An 18684-nucleotide genomic window follows, 5' to 3' on the forward strand; every position below is an offset into this window, starting at 1 on the left:
TCTTCTGACCCTTTAAATCTGAAGGTGCTGGAATAAAATTTTACCTCTTTACCAGAACTAATAATGGTGTGAGAAAAATTCTTCAAACCCAGGGTTTATGAAGAGGATAAACAGGGTAACATATTGAAACTTATTGAACTGTTGGAGAGGATCCAGAGGAGGGCCATGAAGATGATCAGAAGGCTGGAGCATTTCCTCTACAAGGACAGCCTGAGTTGGGTCTGTTCAGCCTGGAGAAGAGAAGACCCTGGGGAGACCTTATAGTGGCCTTCTAGTACCTCAAGATAGCCTACAGGAAAGCTGGAGAGGGACTTTTTACAAGGGCTTATTGTGATAGGGTGATGGCAATGGCTTTAAGCTGGAAGAGGGTAGATTTAGAGTGGGTATTAGGAAGAAATACTTTACAGTGATAATGGTGAGACACTGCAACAGACTGCCCTTGTGAGTTGTGGATGCTCCCTCCCTGGAAGCATTCAAAACTAGGCTGGACAGGGCCTTGAGCAACTTGGTCTCGTGGAAGGTATCCCTGTCCATGGGAGGGTGATTGTAACTAGATGATCTTTAAGGTCCCATTCTATGTTTCTATGACTATACATATAAGGATAACATCCTGCTCTGATAGTGGCCTTTGCAGAAATAGAGGTTTGGGGTGCAGTGCACATTACCCATCACCAAATGGCTTTTTTGTTCTTTCACATTGCCTGACCTTCAACTCCCAACATTTGCGTGTGATCTGGAAAATAAAGACAAGTGCAGGGTCCTACATCTGGAAAGGAGTAACAAGAGGCACCAGTACAGGTTAGGGGCTGCCCTGCTGGAAAGCAGCTCCGCAGAAAAAGACCTTGGAGTGCTGGTGGACAGCAAGTTCTCCACGGAACAACAATGTGCCCTTGTGGCCAAGAGAGGCAATGGGATCCTGGGATGCATCAAGAGAAGTGTGTCCAGCAGGGCTAGGGAGGTTGTGGAGTCTCCTTATCTGGAGACTTTCAAAACCCACCTGGATGCATTCCTGTGCAGACTACCCTAAGTGATCCTGCTTTGGCAGGGAGGTTGGACTCAATGACCTCTTGAGGTCGCTTCCAGCCTCTGATATACTGGGATACTAGGATACTGTGAAATAGATAGAAACCTCTGTTGGACTGGCTTGTGAGAAAAAAAAAATTAAAAATCCATCTCTATGAAAAGATGTGCTAGGCTTTGAAGACCCAAGGCGTGCCAGACTGGAAGTAGAGTGACCCACTTTAGTTTCCTGGACCTGCAGGAGGAGAGGGGACATCATAGAGGGAGTATGGCCTCATTATTTGTTATTTGTGCTCGGAGGAGTTCTGCTTCCTACCAGAAAGATAAGCAGAGTCTGGCCCAGGGCAGGGCTCCAACCTTTCTTGTGGGTTTGTGTGTGTTTCTTAGTCTATATAGCCAGCTGTCTTATCCCTCTGCTTTACAGCACTGGGGACCCTTCTTGATGTGTGCTTAAAGGTAAGCAGAGTTATACTATATATATGTTGCAAGCTGAGCAAGGGTTTCTGACTTCTACTTACTAGTAGGCACACCCATACTTTGCAAAAGAGCGTGTTCTTCACCTGCTACATGTGCTTCAGAGATGATAAGCTGCTCTCCTATGCATATAGGAGATATTCTTCTATATTGGCATATCCCCTGAGTCAGTAACTGCCTGAGAATCAGTTATTGTCATGTGAGGAAACAGCAGCTATGGAGAACATTAGTCATGTCTCACTTTTCTTTTTTTTTTTTTTTTTTTTTTTTTAATAAGGACATTTGAAGCCTGTATTGAAATCCTGTGTTTCCTTCTGGCAAGAATGAAATAAAACCCTATTCTTCCAGCCAGGGGTATCTATGTCCAAGTGGGCCTTTTTCACCTCTTTGTTACAAGCCTGTAGGTTGGAGCAAGCCAACAGGACAAGGACCTCTGTACTAAGAGTCCGCAGGCAGACAGGAGCCATAGTTCCACCTCCAGATGCAACACATGAGATTTCCTCCTGTAGATGTTACCATCTGTGGGGGCCTGGGTAGGTCAGGCTCCTTCTGTCTCTTCTGAAGCACAGCTGACAAACTTCAAGTACCACCTTTAAAATAATAAGTAATGGCAGGGAAAGACCCAAGGTACCTCACCAGAATTTGGATTCAGAGATATGTGGCCAAACCAGGTGGGGTTTTGGCAGGTGATCGTACAAACTTCTTCACAAAAGGCTAGTTTGCCCCTTGCTGCAGCAGGATGCCAAACATGCCACTGTGGCTGTCAAAGTTGCAGGAAAAAGACTAACAAAAATAAAAATGCCAGAGACAACATATACTGAGGCAAAGGGTTTTATTCTGTCTAGAGTTCCATTTTTGGCCAATAAGGCTTCAGAAGTTGTTCAACTTGTAGGCTTTGCATCTTCCAGTGACTCCTGGACTGCTGCTCCTCAAGCTACAGTGAGCAGGAATGGAGAGAGAGCAAGAGAGATACAGAGTGAGCAGAACACAATAAACTCTATCAAGGCTTTCTGGCAAGTAAAGAAGTTGTAAACTCTGCTCATGCAGAGAGTTTGCAAAGGGATGATGCTGCGTGGGCAGCATCAGCCTAGCGGCAGCTCTGACTCCTGCACGTGTCCCGGTCCCCCTAGCGCTGGCCATCAGGTGGCGGCAGCGCTCCAGTGAACGGCAAGAGCACCTCCGCCGTCATCCCTTCAGGGAGAAGCTTTTTAAGGGCCCGGAGAACAGGTGCAAATCACACGGCTCCCCAGCCGAAAGCAAAAACTCATCTCAGCTCGATCTGAAAAGCAGACCACATCTTGGGGGGCACAAAACGGGAACTAAGCTTGTTTCAAAATCCAGCCTTCAGAATCAGTCTACCTCAAAATAACCAGCTGACAGAGCTAGAAAAAATAAGTGACCTTTGGGTACATTAGGCTCTTCTTGGGTCACTTATTTGGTTCACGTGTGACAAAAACATCTAGTTTTCCCAGCCTGGTCATATGATCTAGTAAAAAGATATTACCGGGCATTACAGCATACAATTAGGCCATCACAGGCTTTCTGAACATGAGCATTACAAGATCATGAATGCAGTGTGTATTTTTGGGGAGGAAAAGCCATTCTTCAGCATAATCATAAAAGAACCAAAGGAGACCCAAGATTTATTAAAAGAAGAAGTAGCATCTCATTGAACAACTGCTGAAAGTGGCAGTTAAAGAAGATCTTATTGTTCTCTTTATAGATAACTCATTAGGCCCATGCATGAAGCTCTATCCAGCACACACACACACACAGAAGAACAATTTGAAGAAGAAATGGAATACAGAGCCAGCTCTGTTAGAGTTTCATCCACATTTCTTATTTCCTGAACCAGATCCCGTGTCTGACTGGAGGTATGTAAATGGCCAGATCCTCAATGGACTGGACAGTATGGATTTGTGGCATGTAACATATACTTTTAAAAAAGGTACCTTTGGAAATAAGTGACTGGGTTCATCTTTCTAGCAAGGCTGTCCACATTTTGGTCTGTGTTCCTTACCTTGGCGAGAGCCTTGTCTAGTACCGAGGATGCACCTCCTCAGCTGTGGGGTTAGAACAATGATCAGAACCACTATACCTCCAATACCAGCTGCCACAACCCCAATGATTGTTCCAATGGATTCCTCTATACCAAACAAGCCTGGGGGAGAAGGAAAGGTAGAGAGAGTTACAGAAGATGTCATCCAGGCACATGCAATGCAGCAAGCATGTTTCCTGCAAAGGAAGCTACTTACTATGATATCAATTATGCCAGTGTCTTGTCTGACATGACATCATGGGCTTCTACCCAGGAGAAGAGTATGTTGCACTATGGAGTTATTGAATTTTTTTTTATTATTCCTATGTAGGAATCAGTTATGCTTTCTGAGGGTTTAGACACAGGACAGTCCCATACCCCTAACAATCTCCCATAGCAGCTGAATGCTATGGGATGACAAAAGATGCTGATGCCTGAATTAATGGAACCCACACCTGTATGATTTGTTTTCAAATGGAAAATCCCACTCTGACAGTTTTGAGAAAGCTGTCAGTCTCCCTCTCTACCTCCAAATGAGACAGCATCAGACTGCAGGCAGAGCTCCACTGAAGTCCATTCTTTTCTTTGTTGCTCTCTGGGACTGTTGCAGGGCAGAGATGGGATGATGCAATTTTATTTGAGATAGGAGCACATGGGCATTCTGTCTTGATTATTTTGGGGGGCTGAAGGATGATTCAGGAAGAGCCTTTGGTCAGGTGAGCACAGTAGGATGGACTGCTAAAATGGTTATGGACGCAGTATGGAGAACATCTGCCCTGTAGCTTAGAATCTGACAGGGCAGAAATTTCTCTTTAGAGAGAGGGAGACTGGCTGGGCAATGGCACACAACTGATCTGATCAAATTTTAGTGACTGCCTCACACTCATGGTAGTCCTTTTGCCACATAACTCACACAGGAAAGGTAATAAAAGAATGATTAAAAGCCTTCCAGTTTTATCTACAATTACAACACGATCAGGCATTCACTACATATATATGGGTAGTTATTTTAAGCTTCACTAGAAAATGTGGATGTTTTTGCTACCATATTCACACAACAAATTTCCAAGCATCAAGCCACCCATTCACAGAAGCAGCCACTACTCTCTGCTACCTAGCCAAAAGGATGGACATCCATTAAACCAGCTGTGGCTCACCAGTTCAAAACCCACTCCCTTCTGCTGCATATAGGGAGGCATCCTGGAGTTTAAATCCATCTTTTTAAGTTTAGCTGAGTTTTTGGACAGTTTGGATTTGCAGCGTGTAACATTTCTCGATGAATTATATTTCTCACAATTTCTCAACCCTTTAATTCAGGCATAGTGCAGAAATGGTGTGTTTCATCTTCTCAGGAACACAGAAAGGCAATTACAGTGGCCAGGGGACAAACATTTCATGAGTAACCTGTGCTACTGAGACTATGAGATCAAGCCAACAGGAGCCCTATTTAGACATGTGACCAAGCCCTTGCAGAGGGACACGAGTTTCTTGGGTAGTTTTAAAAACATTAGTGATGTAAGAAGTCAGGCTCAAAAGGGCAAAAGCTTAGTGAATTCTGGTGAGCTGGGAGCTTTAGCAATGAAAAAGGGGAAATGGCACTTGTGTAATTTGCTCTTGACCCAGAAGATGCTATTTTTTATTAATAAGATAATGAACCTTCTGACGTGTTGATTTTGTTGGGACTGGAATGCGTTTAGCCTACATACAAAGGAAAGGTGCTTTGACATTTCCAGCTGATCAAGGCAAAACAAGGTATCTCCTCACTTAATATGCTTCGTGCCTCTTTGTGAGGCTAAGAAAACAGAGCATGACACTTTTAATGCTACTTGGATTTTAATGTGAATGACGTTAAGCAGAAATGATAGAAGGTGATCCTCATGTTTATTGTGGGACTATTTACGCCATCCAGAGTTAAGGAATGAATATGCAAGTTAGTGGGTTAGGGAGAAATAATGTTAAAAAAGAACATTTTGAAGCCGTTACCCGAGATGGTATCTTGACACCTGTCACTCATGGGGGTGTTCCAAATGGAGCAGTGAGCACAAGAGAACTCATCTGAATTTTTCCTTCTTGGCACCGACTTTGAGTTTAGTGATAAAATTATTCCTTCCTTTTTTGGTTGTAAATTCCACTTGTTATACTATTACCTGTGTGGCTGTTAATGGAGGCAAGCCAATAAAAAGTAGGTAGCCTAATGAAAATAATGAGAAATGCTATTGAGCAATTACACTCCATGACACCAAGCCCTAACTGCTAGAGGCTAAACAGGCCAAGTTCCCTCTTCCTGAAAGTGTGTAGAGCAGTTTTGGAGTAGAAAGAGGGAGAAAAGAAGTAAATAGCATCAAATATTACCCAGAGCCCTTCTGATCCTGAGTTTTGTGCCATCTCCTGTCACCACTTTCCCATCTGGAAGTGTAACCTCACAGAAATAAACACCATGATCACTGATTGTCACATTGAGGATCATCAGGGAGGCATCTCCTTGGGACAAGTCTCCACTCATGAAAACCCTGGAGTTATTTGGCAAGACAGTCACATTGTTTTCCAGCAGGTCCATCCTCCCCTTTTCATCTTCTTTGTACCACTTCACCAGTAAGTCAGTCAAGGAGGCATGCTGTGGACTGTTGAAGTGGCAATTTAAGACAATGGTTTCACCCTCTTTGGCTTTTTCCTTGGCTGGTGTTTGAGTCACGAAAAGGTGCAATGGCACAAGGGTTTTCAACAGCGAAGGCTGTGCTGTTCTAAGAGTTGCAGCTCCATTCTCCTTGCTTGTGCTTTGACCTCTAACACCAGCATCTGAACCAGGAAAGAGAAAGAATAGGAAGGTTGAGTGTGATAGGATGATAAACCTTCCAGCTGCTCCTGACCTCTAACCAGCACAAAGAATGTAATTGGGACTGGAGAGTAGTCACTATTACGATGCTAGGGTTTTTTCCAACTTCCTATTCACGTGTACAGTTAGGTCTTCTCCTGTGCCTCAGTTCCTTTCTACTGCTCTATCAGAGGATAATTAATGCCATTGCCCAATGACTTTGGGTGAAATTTAGAGTCCACTCAGACATATTTCCACCTGGAACGCTAACCTCTTTCTTCCCACCCCAAAAGGTTTTGGGACCTGATGTTCCTGCCTCAACTGCTTTTGAGGCAAAGCAAACATTGTGTATACACTTACACACAGGCAGCCCTGTCCTGAGAAGTACACTGAATGTGTGTGCAGCTGCTCCACACCAAAACATAATGTGAGCTTCATAGAAGCTGTGGCATGCACTTCCAGGTTAATGATAGGAAACCTTGGAATTGTAGAAAGGTCTCCATTGCCAGAAACTGAACCCCCAGCAGATCAGTGATCTAGGGGATGGCACCTTAGCTTTTGGTCGGTATTGATACTGAGAGTGACATCTATTTGCTGTGAAGGGACTGCATTGTCCTGCTACCTTTTGTTATAAAACGATGGACAACATGCCTATAGTAGAGATTTAAACCTGCCTTCTCTCACTCAGCTGCTAATCATAATGTTTGTGCATTGAGCTAAGAGTTCTGTGAGTGGGACTTCCCTCCAAATCAGCCTGCATACAGGGTTGTTTTCCTGTTCCCAGCTGTACCTCTGTACTCAGATCAACAGCAAACCATGCTATGCAGACATTGTAACTGCCAGCTGTGCTCTCCTTGGATGACAAATCAGATGGTGTAAACTGACTCCCGATGCTTTGTATACAACTGTCAATGCAGTTGGTAGTTCATGTGAGGGGAATAAAAGCCTGTCTAGGTCCTGGAATCTGTTGTTGGACTTGCAGTTAGCAACTCAGACTTACTGTGATGAATTTGGCAACCAAAAGTCAAGTCAGTGACGTATAATATACAAAGAATATAACTGTGCTGTTGGCTTTGCAATTCTAGGTTTGATGTGCATGCCGGAGATTAGAAGCTCTTTGAATAGAACTTTAGGTGTATATGGTGGCTGAGACTCTTCCTGCAAACAAACTCCCACCCACAGAGCTAAGCTATAGAGCTCCTTCAGAGGAGATAGGGACCTGCCTCCAAATGAATCTACATTGGGATTGCTTTGAAAGCTCTCAGGTGACACTGAGAGAATTTGGTCTTTTTAGTCTGGAAGAGAGAAGACTAAGGGGGGATCTCAGAAATGCTTATAAGTAATACTTAAAGGGTGGGTGTCAGGAGGAGGGGACCAGTCTTTTTTCATTGGTGCCCAGGGACAGGACAAGGGATAATGGGCACAAATTGAACATAAGAAGTTCCATATAAACATGGGGAGGAACTTCTTTAATTTAAGGGTGATGGAGTACTGGAACAGGCCTCCCAGAGAGGCTGTGAAGTCTCCATTTCTGGAGACATTCAAAACCTGCCTGGATGTGTTCCTGAGAACCCTTCTCCAGGTGAACATACCTGGGCAGGTGGGTTTGACTCAATGATCTCCAGAGGTCCCATTCAACCTCTACCATTCTGTGATTCTCTGATTTTCCCTTTCCAGTTAGATAACAGTTTATTGATACAGCAGTCATAAAAGCTGAAGTATCTTGACAAAGTACTTTAAGTACAAAGTGCTTGAAATACCTGACAAAGCTGATGGTAGCCTGACATATTACACAATTTGTGCATCAAATAATCTGATTTGATATATTTGATTATTTGTTAAAGTGAGTTTGAGCAGTTTCATCTTAAAGGATACTCATAAAATCTCTGTTCATTCACCGTTACCTCCACAGAATACTGCTGCTTCAGCTAAAGCAGTATGTGCTACTGGTACCCTGTTTTCAAGGAATGGCCACAGAATTCCTTCTCCACTACAAGTATTCCAGCCCTACCATTTGCACTCACTGCAACACAATTGCAATTCTTTTTTTCAGTGATGTAAAAGGCGTAATTTTTACACAGCAACTTAGTGGCATAGAGAACATTACCGAGCAGGAACGACTTGTTTTGATGTGCCTCTGCTCAGGATGAGTTTTATGTGCATTTCCCATCATGAAATAACTGGCTGTGTCATCTGTGTAATCCCACATCTTTGGCTGAATATAAATCATGTAACTTAAAGCCAATTAGGAAAATCAAACTGCAAGAAGGTTGTATTGTTTCACCCCAGCTTTGCTGAGGGGTTTAAGCCTCTGTTTTTCTTCCTTCCTTTCTTTTACTTTTGTAAGGTTGCAAAACTGGAACATACCAGTTCGCTTGTATTCAAATATACAATGCTCTTATCATATTGGCATCTGGGAGCTGACCATGCCAAATGCCTTGTTGACTCTGCTTCAAAGCTCTTTTAAAGTCAATTGCTTCATTAGCAGAGTGATGTGTAGGTCCCTTGTCATACTGGTTGTAGGGCTCAATCCCCAGTGGAGAGGAATGAAGGGTTTTCTGTGAAAGCACTTGAGCCAAACAGAGTACAGAGAAATACAGCATGGATGATCCTGTCCTGACCTGGAAAAAAAATATTAGATGATGTAATTGGTCGTTGTCATATGAAGTCAGTAGTTCACAGCCAGTTTTCAGCCATGAGGGGAGAAAGCTCTCAGGGACTCCCTGTAATCTCACAATGTGCTCCATGTTAGCCAGTACTAACAGTGCACCCACTAAGACATCAGCCTCCCCATTACCTAATCTGCATACCAATACATAATCTACATGCATGTGGATACTCTCCCATGTGAGGCTGCATCTTTGGCTGTGAATGAGAAATACACAAGGCAGGCTAGAGCAGGTGGGGTGACAAAACAAAAGAATAAAATATACCTGTGCTCTCACCCAGCCCTGGAGCCTCTAACTTACTTTGGTGCCTGGAGTTAACCCAAGCAGACCTGCAGGCTTCTTCTGCCAGGTGGCAGAGGTCACTGCAAAGTTTGACCTTTCTAGTGAAGCCTCCTCTCCCTTGTTCACAGTCAATAGATTGAGGAGAGGTCGAGGGTAAATGGAGCTCGATTTTTGACCCATGTAAAAATCACCTCATGCTGGAATGACCATCTTTCAGATGGTTTTGTTGGCTTCAGAGCTCAACTTTCACACTCAGCTGGTGCCATGGGGGTGTTATACAAGCTGTACCCAGCTCCTAGTTGTCAATGATTAAGTGATCAATGACTGCCATTTGCTCATCTGAATTTATATGACTTTTGCCCCGGGCTGAGGCTGGCTTTTGCAAATGGACATGAATAACTACCTTGTGACAATAGCTGGTTGCTAATACATCAGAGGACCAAAATAGAAATGAAGCTACTAGCAGTGGTGATACACAGCCTTTTTTCTTGAAAAAGACAGGCAAACATAACTTTCTGAACATCTCTGTTAGCTAAACAGGAATGTATCTATAACAAAAAGTATGTTTGAACACATGCCACAACACTGGATACAGTTCTGCTATATCCTGGGGCAGGGGGGGGGAAAGACAACTTCTAAAGCCAAATTGTATAAAACTCTAGGAATAAGTTACAGTTCTTTGAATTAAGGAAGGTGGTTTAGTACTCACCCACCAGCAAGAAGAGGAGAAATGAAGAGACTGCAGATCTATAGAGCTTCCCAATGTGCTGGCTCATAGTTCCTGAAGTATACGACCTCACTGTCTCTCTCTCCAGCAGTATGAGCAGAAAAATATGAGTGTTATTGCAACAGGACCTCACATTCTGCCCAGTGAATGTCACACTTACTAAAGTTACCGCGGCTTCAAGCTCACAGTGCTGTTTGCTGCCTGGACAACAGCCACTTTTGAAGGGACAACAATGAATTTCCAAGGCTGTTCCACTCTCTCTCTCAGAGAAGATGCTAAGAATGCTCTGGGAGCAGAGGGAAGATAATCTGTTGGTTTTGCTTTGGCTTTGTATAAACCAGAACTTTTGGCTGAGTACAGAATATCCAGATACTCAAAAGGAGACCTCTCTTCTGCTGAATCCCCTCCCTAGTGGAGGTGAGGTGAGGAAGAGCGTTGGCTTGATTTTCTGAGCAGCTGGACTCCTACCATCCTATTTCACCATGAAAGGAAGACAAGAATTCAGTAGCTTGGCTGTAAGCATATGGTGTTTATAGGTAAAATGTATTCCCCAGAGTATTTTTACCACTGCCAAACACATCTTTTTTCATCAAAAGTCCATTACTTAAATTCCATTTAAGTGAAGCTCATCTATGCCACCAGGGTGCAGGGGGAACCTGCTAGAGCAGGTGGCCTATCTGCAAAACTAGCAGGTGTACTCTGGAAGAGAAACCTGGTTTACACAAAGGTGCATACAAAGAGAAACCTGGTTTACACAAAGGTGCATACACAGCACTGCTTTCAGCTTTATTCTGCTTATCTTCAGGACCCTTCAGATAATGGAATTGTACTTGAGTACCCAGTAAAGACTCAGCTCCACATCTGTTAAAACACAAAGACCAATCCACCTGAGAGAGGCACGAGCCTCCACCCACCCACTACTGGATGAAGGCGGGAACCTGGTGACTAAAGATAAGGAAAAGGCCGAGCTGCTAAATGGCTACTTTGCCTCAATATTTGTCAGTGACAGGGGTTGCTCCATGACAGTTAAGCCCCTGGAACTGGAAGATGGAGATGGAGAGCAGAAAGCAGCCCCCACAATCCAGAAGGAAATGATCCATTGCCTATTGTGCCACTTAGATGTGCACAAGTCAATGGGACCAGATGGGATCCACCCAAGGATACTTAAGGAGTTGGCAGATGTGCTCACCAAGCTACTCACCATTATTTGTCACCAGTCCTGGCTAACTGGGGAGGTTCCAGCTGACTGGAGACTAGCAAATGTGACGCCCATCTACACGAAGGGCGGGAAGGATGATCCAGAGAACTCAAGGCCTGTCAGTCTGATCTCAGTGACAGGAAAGGTCATGGAGCAGGTCATCCTAAGTGCTATCACATGGCACTGACAAGACAACCAGGCAATCAGGTCCAGTCAGCATGGGTTTATGAAAGGCAGGTCCTGTCTGACTAATCTGACAATATCTACAATGCAATCTGACGAATCTACAATAAGGTGACCTGCCTAGAGGATGAGGGAAGTGCTGTGGACATTGTCTACCTGGACTTTGACATTGTCTCCCACAGCATTCTCCTTCAGAAACTCGTGGCACAAGGCTTGAATAAGTGCACTCTGCAGTGGATTAAAAAACTGGTTGGATGGCCAGGCCCAAAGAGTGGTGGTGAATGGAGTTACGTCTTGCTGGTGCCCAGTTACTAGTGGTGTCTCCCAGAGTATTGGGGCAGGTTCTCTTCAATATCTTTATCAATGAAATGGATGAGGAGATTGAATGCACCCTCACTCAGGAAATTTGTAGGTGACACCAAGCTGGGTAGCCACGTCGATCTGCTAGAGGGTAGGGAGGATTTGCAGCAGGACCTGGACAGGTTAGACCAATGGGCCAAGGCTAATGGTATGAAGTTTAACACCACCAAGTGCCAGGTCCCCCACCTCGGTCAAAACAACTCCATGCTAAGGTACAGCCTTGGGGATGTGTGGTCAGAAAACTGTGACTCAGAGAGGGACCTGGGGGTATTGGTTGACAGTCAATTAAATATGAGTCAGCAGTGTGCCCAGGTGGCCAAGAAAGCCAATGGCATCCTGGCTTGTATTAGAACCACTGTGGCCAGCAGGAACGGGGAGGTGATCATCCTCCTGTACTCCACACTGGTGAGGCTACACCTTGAGTACTGCGTTCAGTTCTGGGCCCCCAATACAAGAAGGATGTTGAGGTTTTGGAGTGAGTCCAGAGAAGAACAGCAAGGCTGGTGGAGGGTCTGGAGCACATGGCCTACGAGGAGTGTCTGAGGGAGCTGGGGTTGTTCAGTCTGGAGAAGAGGAGGCTGAGGGGAGACCTCATCACTTTCTACAACTACCTGAAGGGAGGTTGGAGTAAGGAGGGGGCAGCCTCTTCTCCTTGGTGGCAAGCAACAGACTAGAGGCAATGGTTCCAAGCTGCGCCAGGGGAGGTTCAGGTTGGATGCTAGGAAATACTTCTTCACAGAGAGGTTTATCAAACATTGGAACGGTCTGCCCAGGACAGTGGTAGAGTCACCATCCCTAGAGGTGTTTAAGCAGTGTGTGGACCTGCTGCTTAGGCACATGGTTTAGGATTGACCCTAAACTGGGCTGAGGGTTGGACTGGATGGTCTTTGAGGTCTCTTCCAACCACATGTTTTCTGTGATTCTGTGTATGAGTACTTCTGATTTTCTTCGTATTTGAAAGCAGTAAGGACTTCCAAAAAGCCCATCACACCATGAGGAAATCTGTCATCATGCTACTGTCATACAGTTTTCTTGAATATGTTTCTAATAAATTCTGTGATCTGCATCTTTGCATGCGGATACTCCACAGTAGCAGTTTCAAGAAATTCCAGATCTGACTTGCAAAACTCTGCTAACCAAACAGCATCAAGAGGAACAACACATTCCTTGAGTGACCATTTGTTGCTCTCGCTTTCTTGTGGTGGCATCTGTATCAGGATAAGCAGAATGGGCTAGAGGGAGTAGGGCTAAAGTAACCTAAAATGTAAATATTTCTTTTCTGTTTTAAATGTGTTGGAAGAGAGGGAAGATCTGGGGTTACCAGGAAGGAATCACTCCAAAGTAAACTATATTTTAATAAAAGAACTGATATCAGGTATAGAGCAGCACAGCACAGCACGTCGGTAGAAAAATGGAAGGCAGGTTGTGAGGGTATTCGATGGAAGTACTGCCACAGTGTTAGTGAGCAAACCCAAAATAGCTATGAAAGCAAAAGTTAGAGGAGTAAAAACTAATCATCAGTTTGAGGAGGGAATAACCAGTAAAGTTAAAGGCACCTGGCAGATCCAGAGGAATTGGGACCAAGTGACTGGCTTAGAGTACTGACTGTGACTGCATGTCACAGAAGTCAGTGTGGGAAGATGGAATTGGACCAAAGGCATTCCAGTGTCTGATTAAACCCAAGTATTTGGTGTATTTCTAAAAAAATCTTCAAATGCATTTTGATGGACATACTACTATTGTTCCTGCAAACGCTGTTCATGTTCATTTCACCCTCTAATTCTCTTGTGAATCCTCCATTAAATAGGTCATGCCTGAGCAAAACTGCCAGGTCAGCCAGCTTTTAACCAAGGGAGTACAAAGTAGTTGTAGTGTTGCTGGCAGCCATTAGTTGAATATGAAGTTTCTCCCTTTTGGATAACTGAATATGATTTGGAGAGAATCTGAGGTTTTGGACAAAAAGAAAAGCAAACTGGTCCCCTGAGTATTATTGAGAAAAGCCTGAGAAATTTAAGTTTCAGAGTCCAAATCAATCAACAAAAATGAAATAGAACACAAATTCTTTTTTACACTTTCTTGTAAAATGTGGAGACTCACACTGCAGCATTAGCACTGTCCTGTCTGGGATAGCAACTAGGAGGGGATGTCAGGGACTTCTGGCATCTTTGCTAATATATCAGCAGGAAGACATCCCAGGCCCCTTCAGGGAGAGCCTCAATTCAATTTTTTGGGGAAGGAGTGAGAGGAAAGGGGTAACAGGAAGAAAGAGAGCTGCCACACCAGGCTGCTCTGTTTTTTCTTCCCTTGGCCATCCATCCATCCAGTCAGCCAGCCAGTTCAAGGTTTCTTTTCACCTCACAGAGCTCTTTTTCCTGCAAGGTGATCTGAGGGCGCAAATCAGCAGGCCATCGTCACTCTGGTTGAGTCCTCTGATTTGAGGGGAACTGTTTCATAGAATACCAGGTTGGAAGTGACCTCAAGTATCACTGGTACAAACTTTCTTGGCAAAATCATGGTCTAGAGAAGATGGCCCAGCTGAATATTAAGCACCCAGTGTTGGGGAATCCACCACTTCCCTGGGGAGATTATTCCAATATCTGATTGTTCTCATTATGAAAAACATTCCTCTCATGTCCAATGGGAATCTCTCCAGGAATAATTTGTACCCATTACTCCTCATCTTTTCCATGTGACCCCTTTTGAAAGTGGAGGCTCCATCTTCTTTGTAGCCACTTTTAACTACTGGAACATAGTGGTGAGGTCTCCCCTAAGCTTTTTTTCTCAAGGCTGAACAAACCCAAGTCTCTCAGCATTTCCACGTGACAAGCTTCTGAGTCCTTGGATCATCTTTGTGCTCATTCTCCAGACTCCCTCCAACCTGTCATTATCTTTTTTGTATAGTGGGGACCAAAACTGCAGGGAACTGCAGGAAGGCTGGGTGGGGAAAGTGTTTAGAATCATAGAAGGGTTTGGATTGCAAGGGACTTTAAAGATCATCCAGTTCCAACCTCCCTGCCATGGGCATGAACATCTCCCACTACACCAGGGTGCTCAAGACCTCATCCTGGCCTTGAACACCTCCAGGGAGGGGGAATCCACAACCTCCCTGAGCATTCCGTTCCACTGTTTCCCCACCCTTACTGTAAAGAATTTCTTTCTAGTATCCAGTCTAAATCTATCCCCTCCAGCTTCAATCCATTCCCTCTCATCCTATCACTACTTACAACAGCCCTTGTAAAAAGTTACTTCCTGGCTTTCTTGTAGGCCCCCTTCGGGTACCAGAAGGCCACTATAAGGTCTCCCAGGAGCCACCATTTCTCCAAGCTGAATAGACCCAACTCTCATAGCCTATTCCCACAGAAAAGGTGTTCCAGCCCTCTGATCATCTTGGTGGCCCTCCTCTGGACCTGTTCTAGCAATTCTATATCTTTCTGGTGTTGGGGACACCAGAACTGGATGCAGTACTCCAGGATGGGGTCTCATGAGAGCAAAGCACAGGGGAAGAATCACCTCCCTTGGAATGCACATCATACTTCTTTTGATGCATCCCAGGAATCATAGAATTGTTAGGGTTGGAAAGGACCTCAAGGATCATCTAGTTCCAACCCCTCTGGAATGGGCAGGGACACCTCAGACTAGATCAGGTTAATCAGAGCCACATCCAGGCCTGGCCTTAAACACCTCCAGGGATGGGACTTCCACCACCTCCCTGGGCAACCTGTTCCAGTGTCTCACCACCCTCACGGTGAAGAATTTCTTCCTAACATCCAATCTGAATCTACCCATTTCTATTTTTGTTCCATTCCCCCTAGTCCTATCATTACCTGACACCATAAGAAGTCCCTCACCAGCTTTCTTGTAGGCCCCCTTAAAATATTGGAAAGCCACAATAAGGTCTTCTTGGAGCCTTCTCTTCTCCAGACTGAATAGCCCCAACTCTCTCAGTCTGTCTTCATAGGAGAGGTGCTCCAACTCTCTGATCATCCTTGTGGTCCTTCTCTGGACATGTTCCAGCACGTCCAGATCCTTCATGTAATAGGGACTCCAGAACTGGATGCTGTACTCCAGGTGTGGTTTCACCAGAGCGGAGTAGAGGGGGAGAATCACCTCCCTTGACCTGCTGGCTTCACTTCTTTTGATGCAGCCCAGGATGTGATTTGCTTTCTGGGTTGCAAGTGCACACTGGTGGCTCATGTTGAGCTTCTCATCCACCATCACTCCCAACTCCTTTTCTTCAGGGCTGCTCTCAAGCCAGTCGCTGCCCAGCCTGTATCGGTGCTTGGGATTGCCCTAAGACAGATGCAGGACCTTGCATTTGGTCTTGTTGAACATCATCAGGTTGTTTTGGGCCCACCTCTCCAGCCTCCCAAGGTCCCTCTGGATGGCATCCCTTCCCTCCAGCGTGTCTGCTGCACCACACAGCTTGGTGTCATCGGTGAACTTGCTGAGGGTACTCTCAATGTCACTGCCCATGTTGATGGTGGTTGCCTTCTGGGCTGCAAGCACACATTGCTCATCAACTGTCACACCAAGACGTTCCTGTTGAGACTGCTCTTGAGGTATTCTTCACCCAGCCTGTATTCATTCATATAGAAGGACAGGTTGCAATTGGACAAGGGGCAATGGTTTTAAACTAGAGCTGAGTAGATTTAGGTTGGATATTAAGATGAAGTTCTTTACAATGAGGGTAGTGAAATACTGGAACAGTTTGCCCACTAATGCGGCCTATCCCTGGAGATATTCAAGGCCAAACTTGATAAGCAATCTGATCTATTTGGAGGTGTCCCTGCTCACTGCCGGGGAGTTGGACAAGATGACCTTCAAGAATCCCTTCCAAGTCGATGCATTCTATAATAGCCAGGTGGGGCATGGCAAGTGCTGTTTGTTGCTGTCTAACTTGGAGACCAGCTTTCCAAACCTCTGGGTGGTCACAACTTGGACAGAAACCACTTAGCACTGTTCAGCAGCTGTCAAAACGAGGATTTGGTTTTCTCGAGTCCCACCGTTTGCTTCCTTTATTTCAAATCATGCTCTGCTCGGCGTGCAGCAGGGCAAAGACGAAGCCCTGCCGGCGAGAGCGGCACAGCCCCCTCTGTCCCGGCCGCCGGCGCGGTGGGGACACGGGGCCTGGCCTTGGTTTGTTCCTCTGACCGCGGCTTGTAGCGGTGGCAGCGCCGGGCGGGGGGCGCCTCAGCTGCGGGTAGCTGAGGGCGGGCTTTCCTGCTCCGCTCTCCCCCTAGGTGTCCCTCTGGAGCAGGCTTTCGGCGAGAGTTTCCAGTGAACCTTAAACCCCCCTCGTCAGAGTTGGGATCCGCTTTTGCTGCCTAGAAGCTGTTTAACTTACTGCCGGGGCTGTGCGCAAAGCGAGGGCGGCGGGGCGAGGGGCTTTCCCTCAGGGAGAGTCAGCTAAGGCCGCCCCTTTCCCAGCCCCCCGACAGAAGTTTTTCCTGTTACAGTCCTCAAACTTTCCACTGGTACTGAGGCTTCGTACTTAACCCTTGTGAAAGCCGCTGAAGAGTTTCTGGAGCTGGCCGAGGAAGGGGTAGGAGAGGTGACGCGGCCCTCTCCGCCTCTCCGACGGCTTGCTCTCCTCAGGAGCAGCTCCACTCGCCCGTGGCAACCACCTCAGGTCGGCAGCCCGGCCGGCGCCTGCCCCTTTAAATGGCGGCCGCGGCCCCGCCGTGCGTCCCGCTGAGGCAGTTAGCGGGCGCCGCGCCGCCCTCGTCCCCCTCCATGGTAAGCGCCGCGGTCTGCGCCCTCCCCGCTGGCCCTCGCCCGCCCCTCCGGTGGGCTCCATGCCCCCGGCCACTGCCCCGCCCGCCGCCGTGTTGCCCCCCAAGCGAGCTGGCCGCCGGCGGCGGCGGGCTGAACAGGTAGGTGCCGGGGGCGGGAGCCCCGCTCCTCCCGGAGGTCGGGACGGGCCGACCGAGGCCACGGGGCTGCCTTGGAGCCCAGGCGGCGTGGTGGTCCCCGCGGGCAGCGTTTGAGAGCAGTGTCAGGGATGCAGGGCCGCCGCGGTCTGCTTCGCCGCCACCACCCACCTCCCCGAAAGTTTTTTGGGAGGTGGGGCGGCCCTACGGGTCCGCAGAGCGCCAGCGCTCCTGCTCCTCGGTGAGGTGGGGCGGCGAGCGGCCCGCGGGGTTACTGTGGTGCCCTGAGGGATAGTTGATGCTCTCGGGTGTCGAGAATCGCCTGTGGGGGGACCCAGCTGCACTGTGTGGGGGCGGCTTCGCGGTTGCTGTGGAAGCCGCTGAACTCCAGCGGTGCGGGATGGCATTAACGGTCTGTCCGCTGTGAGGGAAGTCGGGCTTGGTGAGCAACAGCTGGTGGAAGTTGCAGCCAATCTGTGTGTTTGTGCGGAAAACCTGCGGAAAGCAGCCCTTTTCCCACGCCACATAGCCTGGGCTGTCCATGCTTTCTGACGCTGCCTGGTGGCTTCTCTCTGGTGTACCCCCGCCTGGGCCGTGGGCTTGGCCGGGGCCTGGAAGGAGCACTGGCCTTGGTGGGGTATTTGCACTTCTGCCTAGCCATTGGTGTGCATGTGTGCCAGCGTCGGTTTGGTTTTAAGTCATTCTGATCTTGAAACCCAGCTTTGTCTCTTAGTGATGGATCCCATAGTACAGGTGGTAGTTACTGGTTTAGGGCCTTTAGTGTTTTTTTTTTTTTTAGCAGATTGCTTGGTGGCTTGCGACAAGTGTCTTTACTGTGGCTGTTACCCTTCATAAAGTAAAACTGACCTCTGGAGCGAAGAATGTTACTATCAAGGAGAGTACTACAGAGGAGTGCTTATCTTTAGTAGAAGTAGTATGAGTAGAACTATTTGTCTCTAAGTGTTCCACAGGTACGGCAAAATACACAATTTGTAACTAATATTAAGTAGAAATATTTGTTGTATTTGTATTACAGTAACAGATATCAGTC

The 18684-nt window shown here is 46.6% G+C and overlaps 1 protein-coding gene across 1 annotated transcript in view; it reads left to right on the plus strand.

Annotated features, from left to right (window-relative positions):
• The first annotated feature begins 17424 nt into the window (after window positions 1–17424).
• The window catches only part of GRAMD1C (GRAM domain containing 1C), a 60699-nt gene continuing 59439 nt past the window's right edge, over window positions 17425–18684 (plus strand). The window contains exon 1 of the mRNA XM_054384487.1: window positions 17425–17588. Within this exon, the coding sequence (XP_054240462.1) occupies window positions 17425–17588 (164 nt within the window). The remainder of the gene's footprint in view (window positions 17589–18684) is intronic.

This window comes from Indicator indicator, chromosome 1, assembly GCF_027791375.1.
Source record: "Indicator indicator isolate 239-I01 chromosome 1, UM_Iind_1.1, whole genome shotgun sequence".
Lineage (NCBI taxonomy): Eukaryota > Metazoa > Chordata > Aves > Piciformes > Indicatoridae > Indicator > Indicator indicator.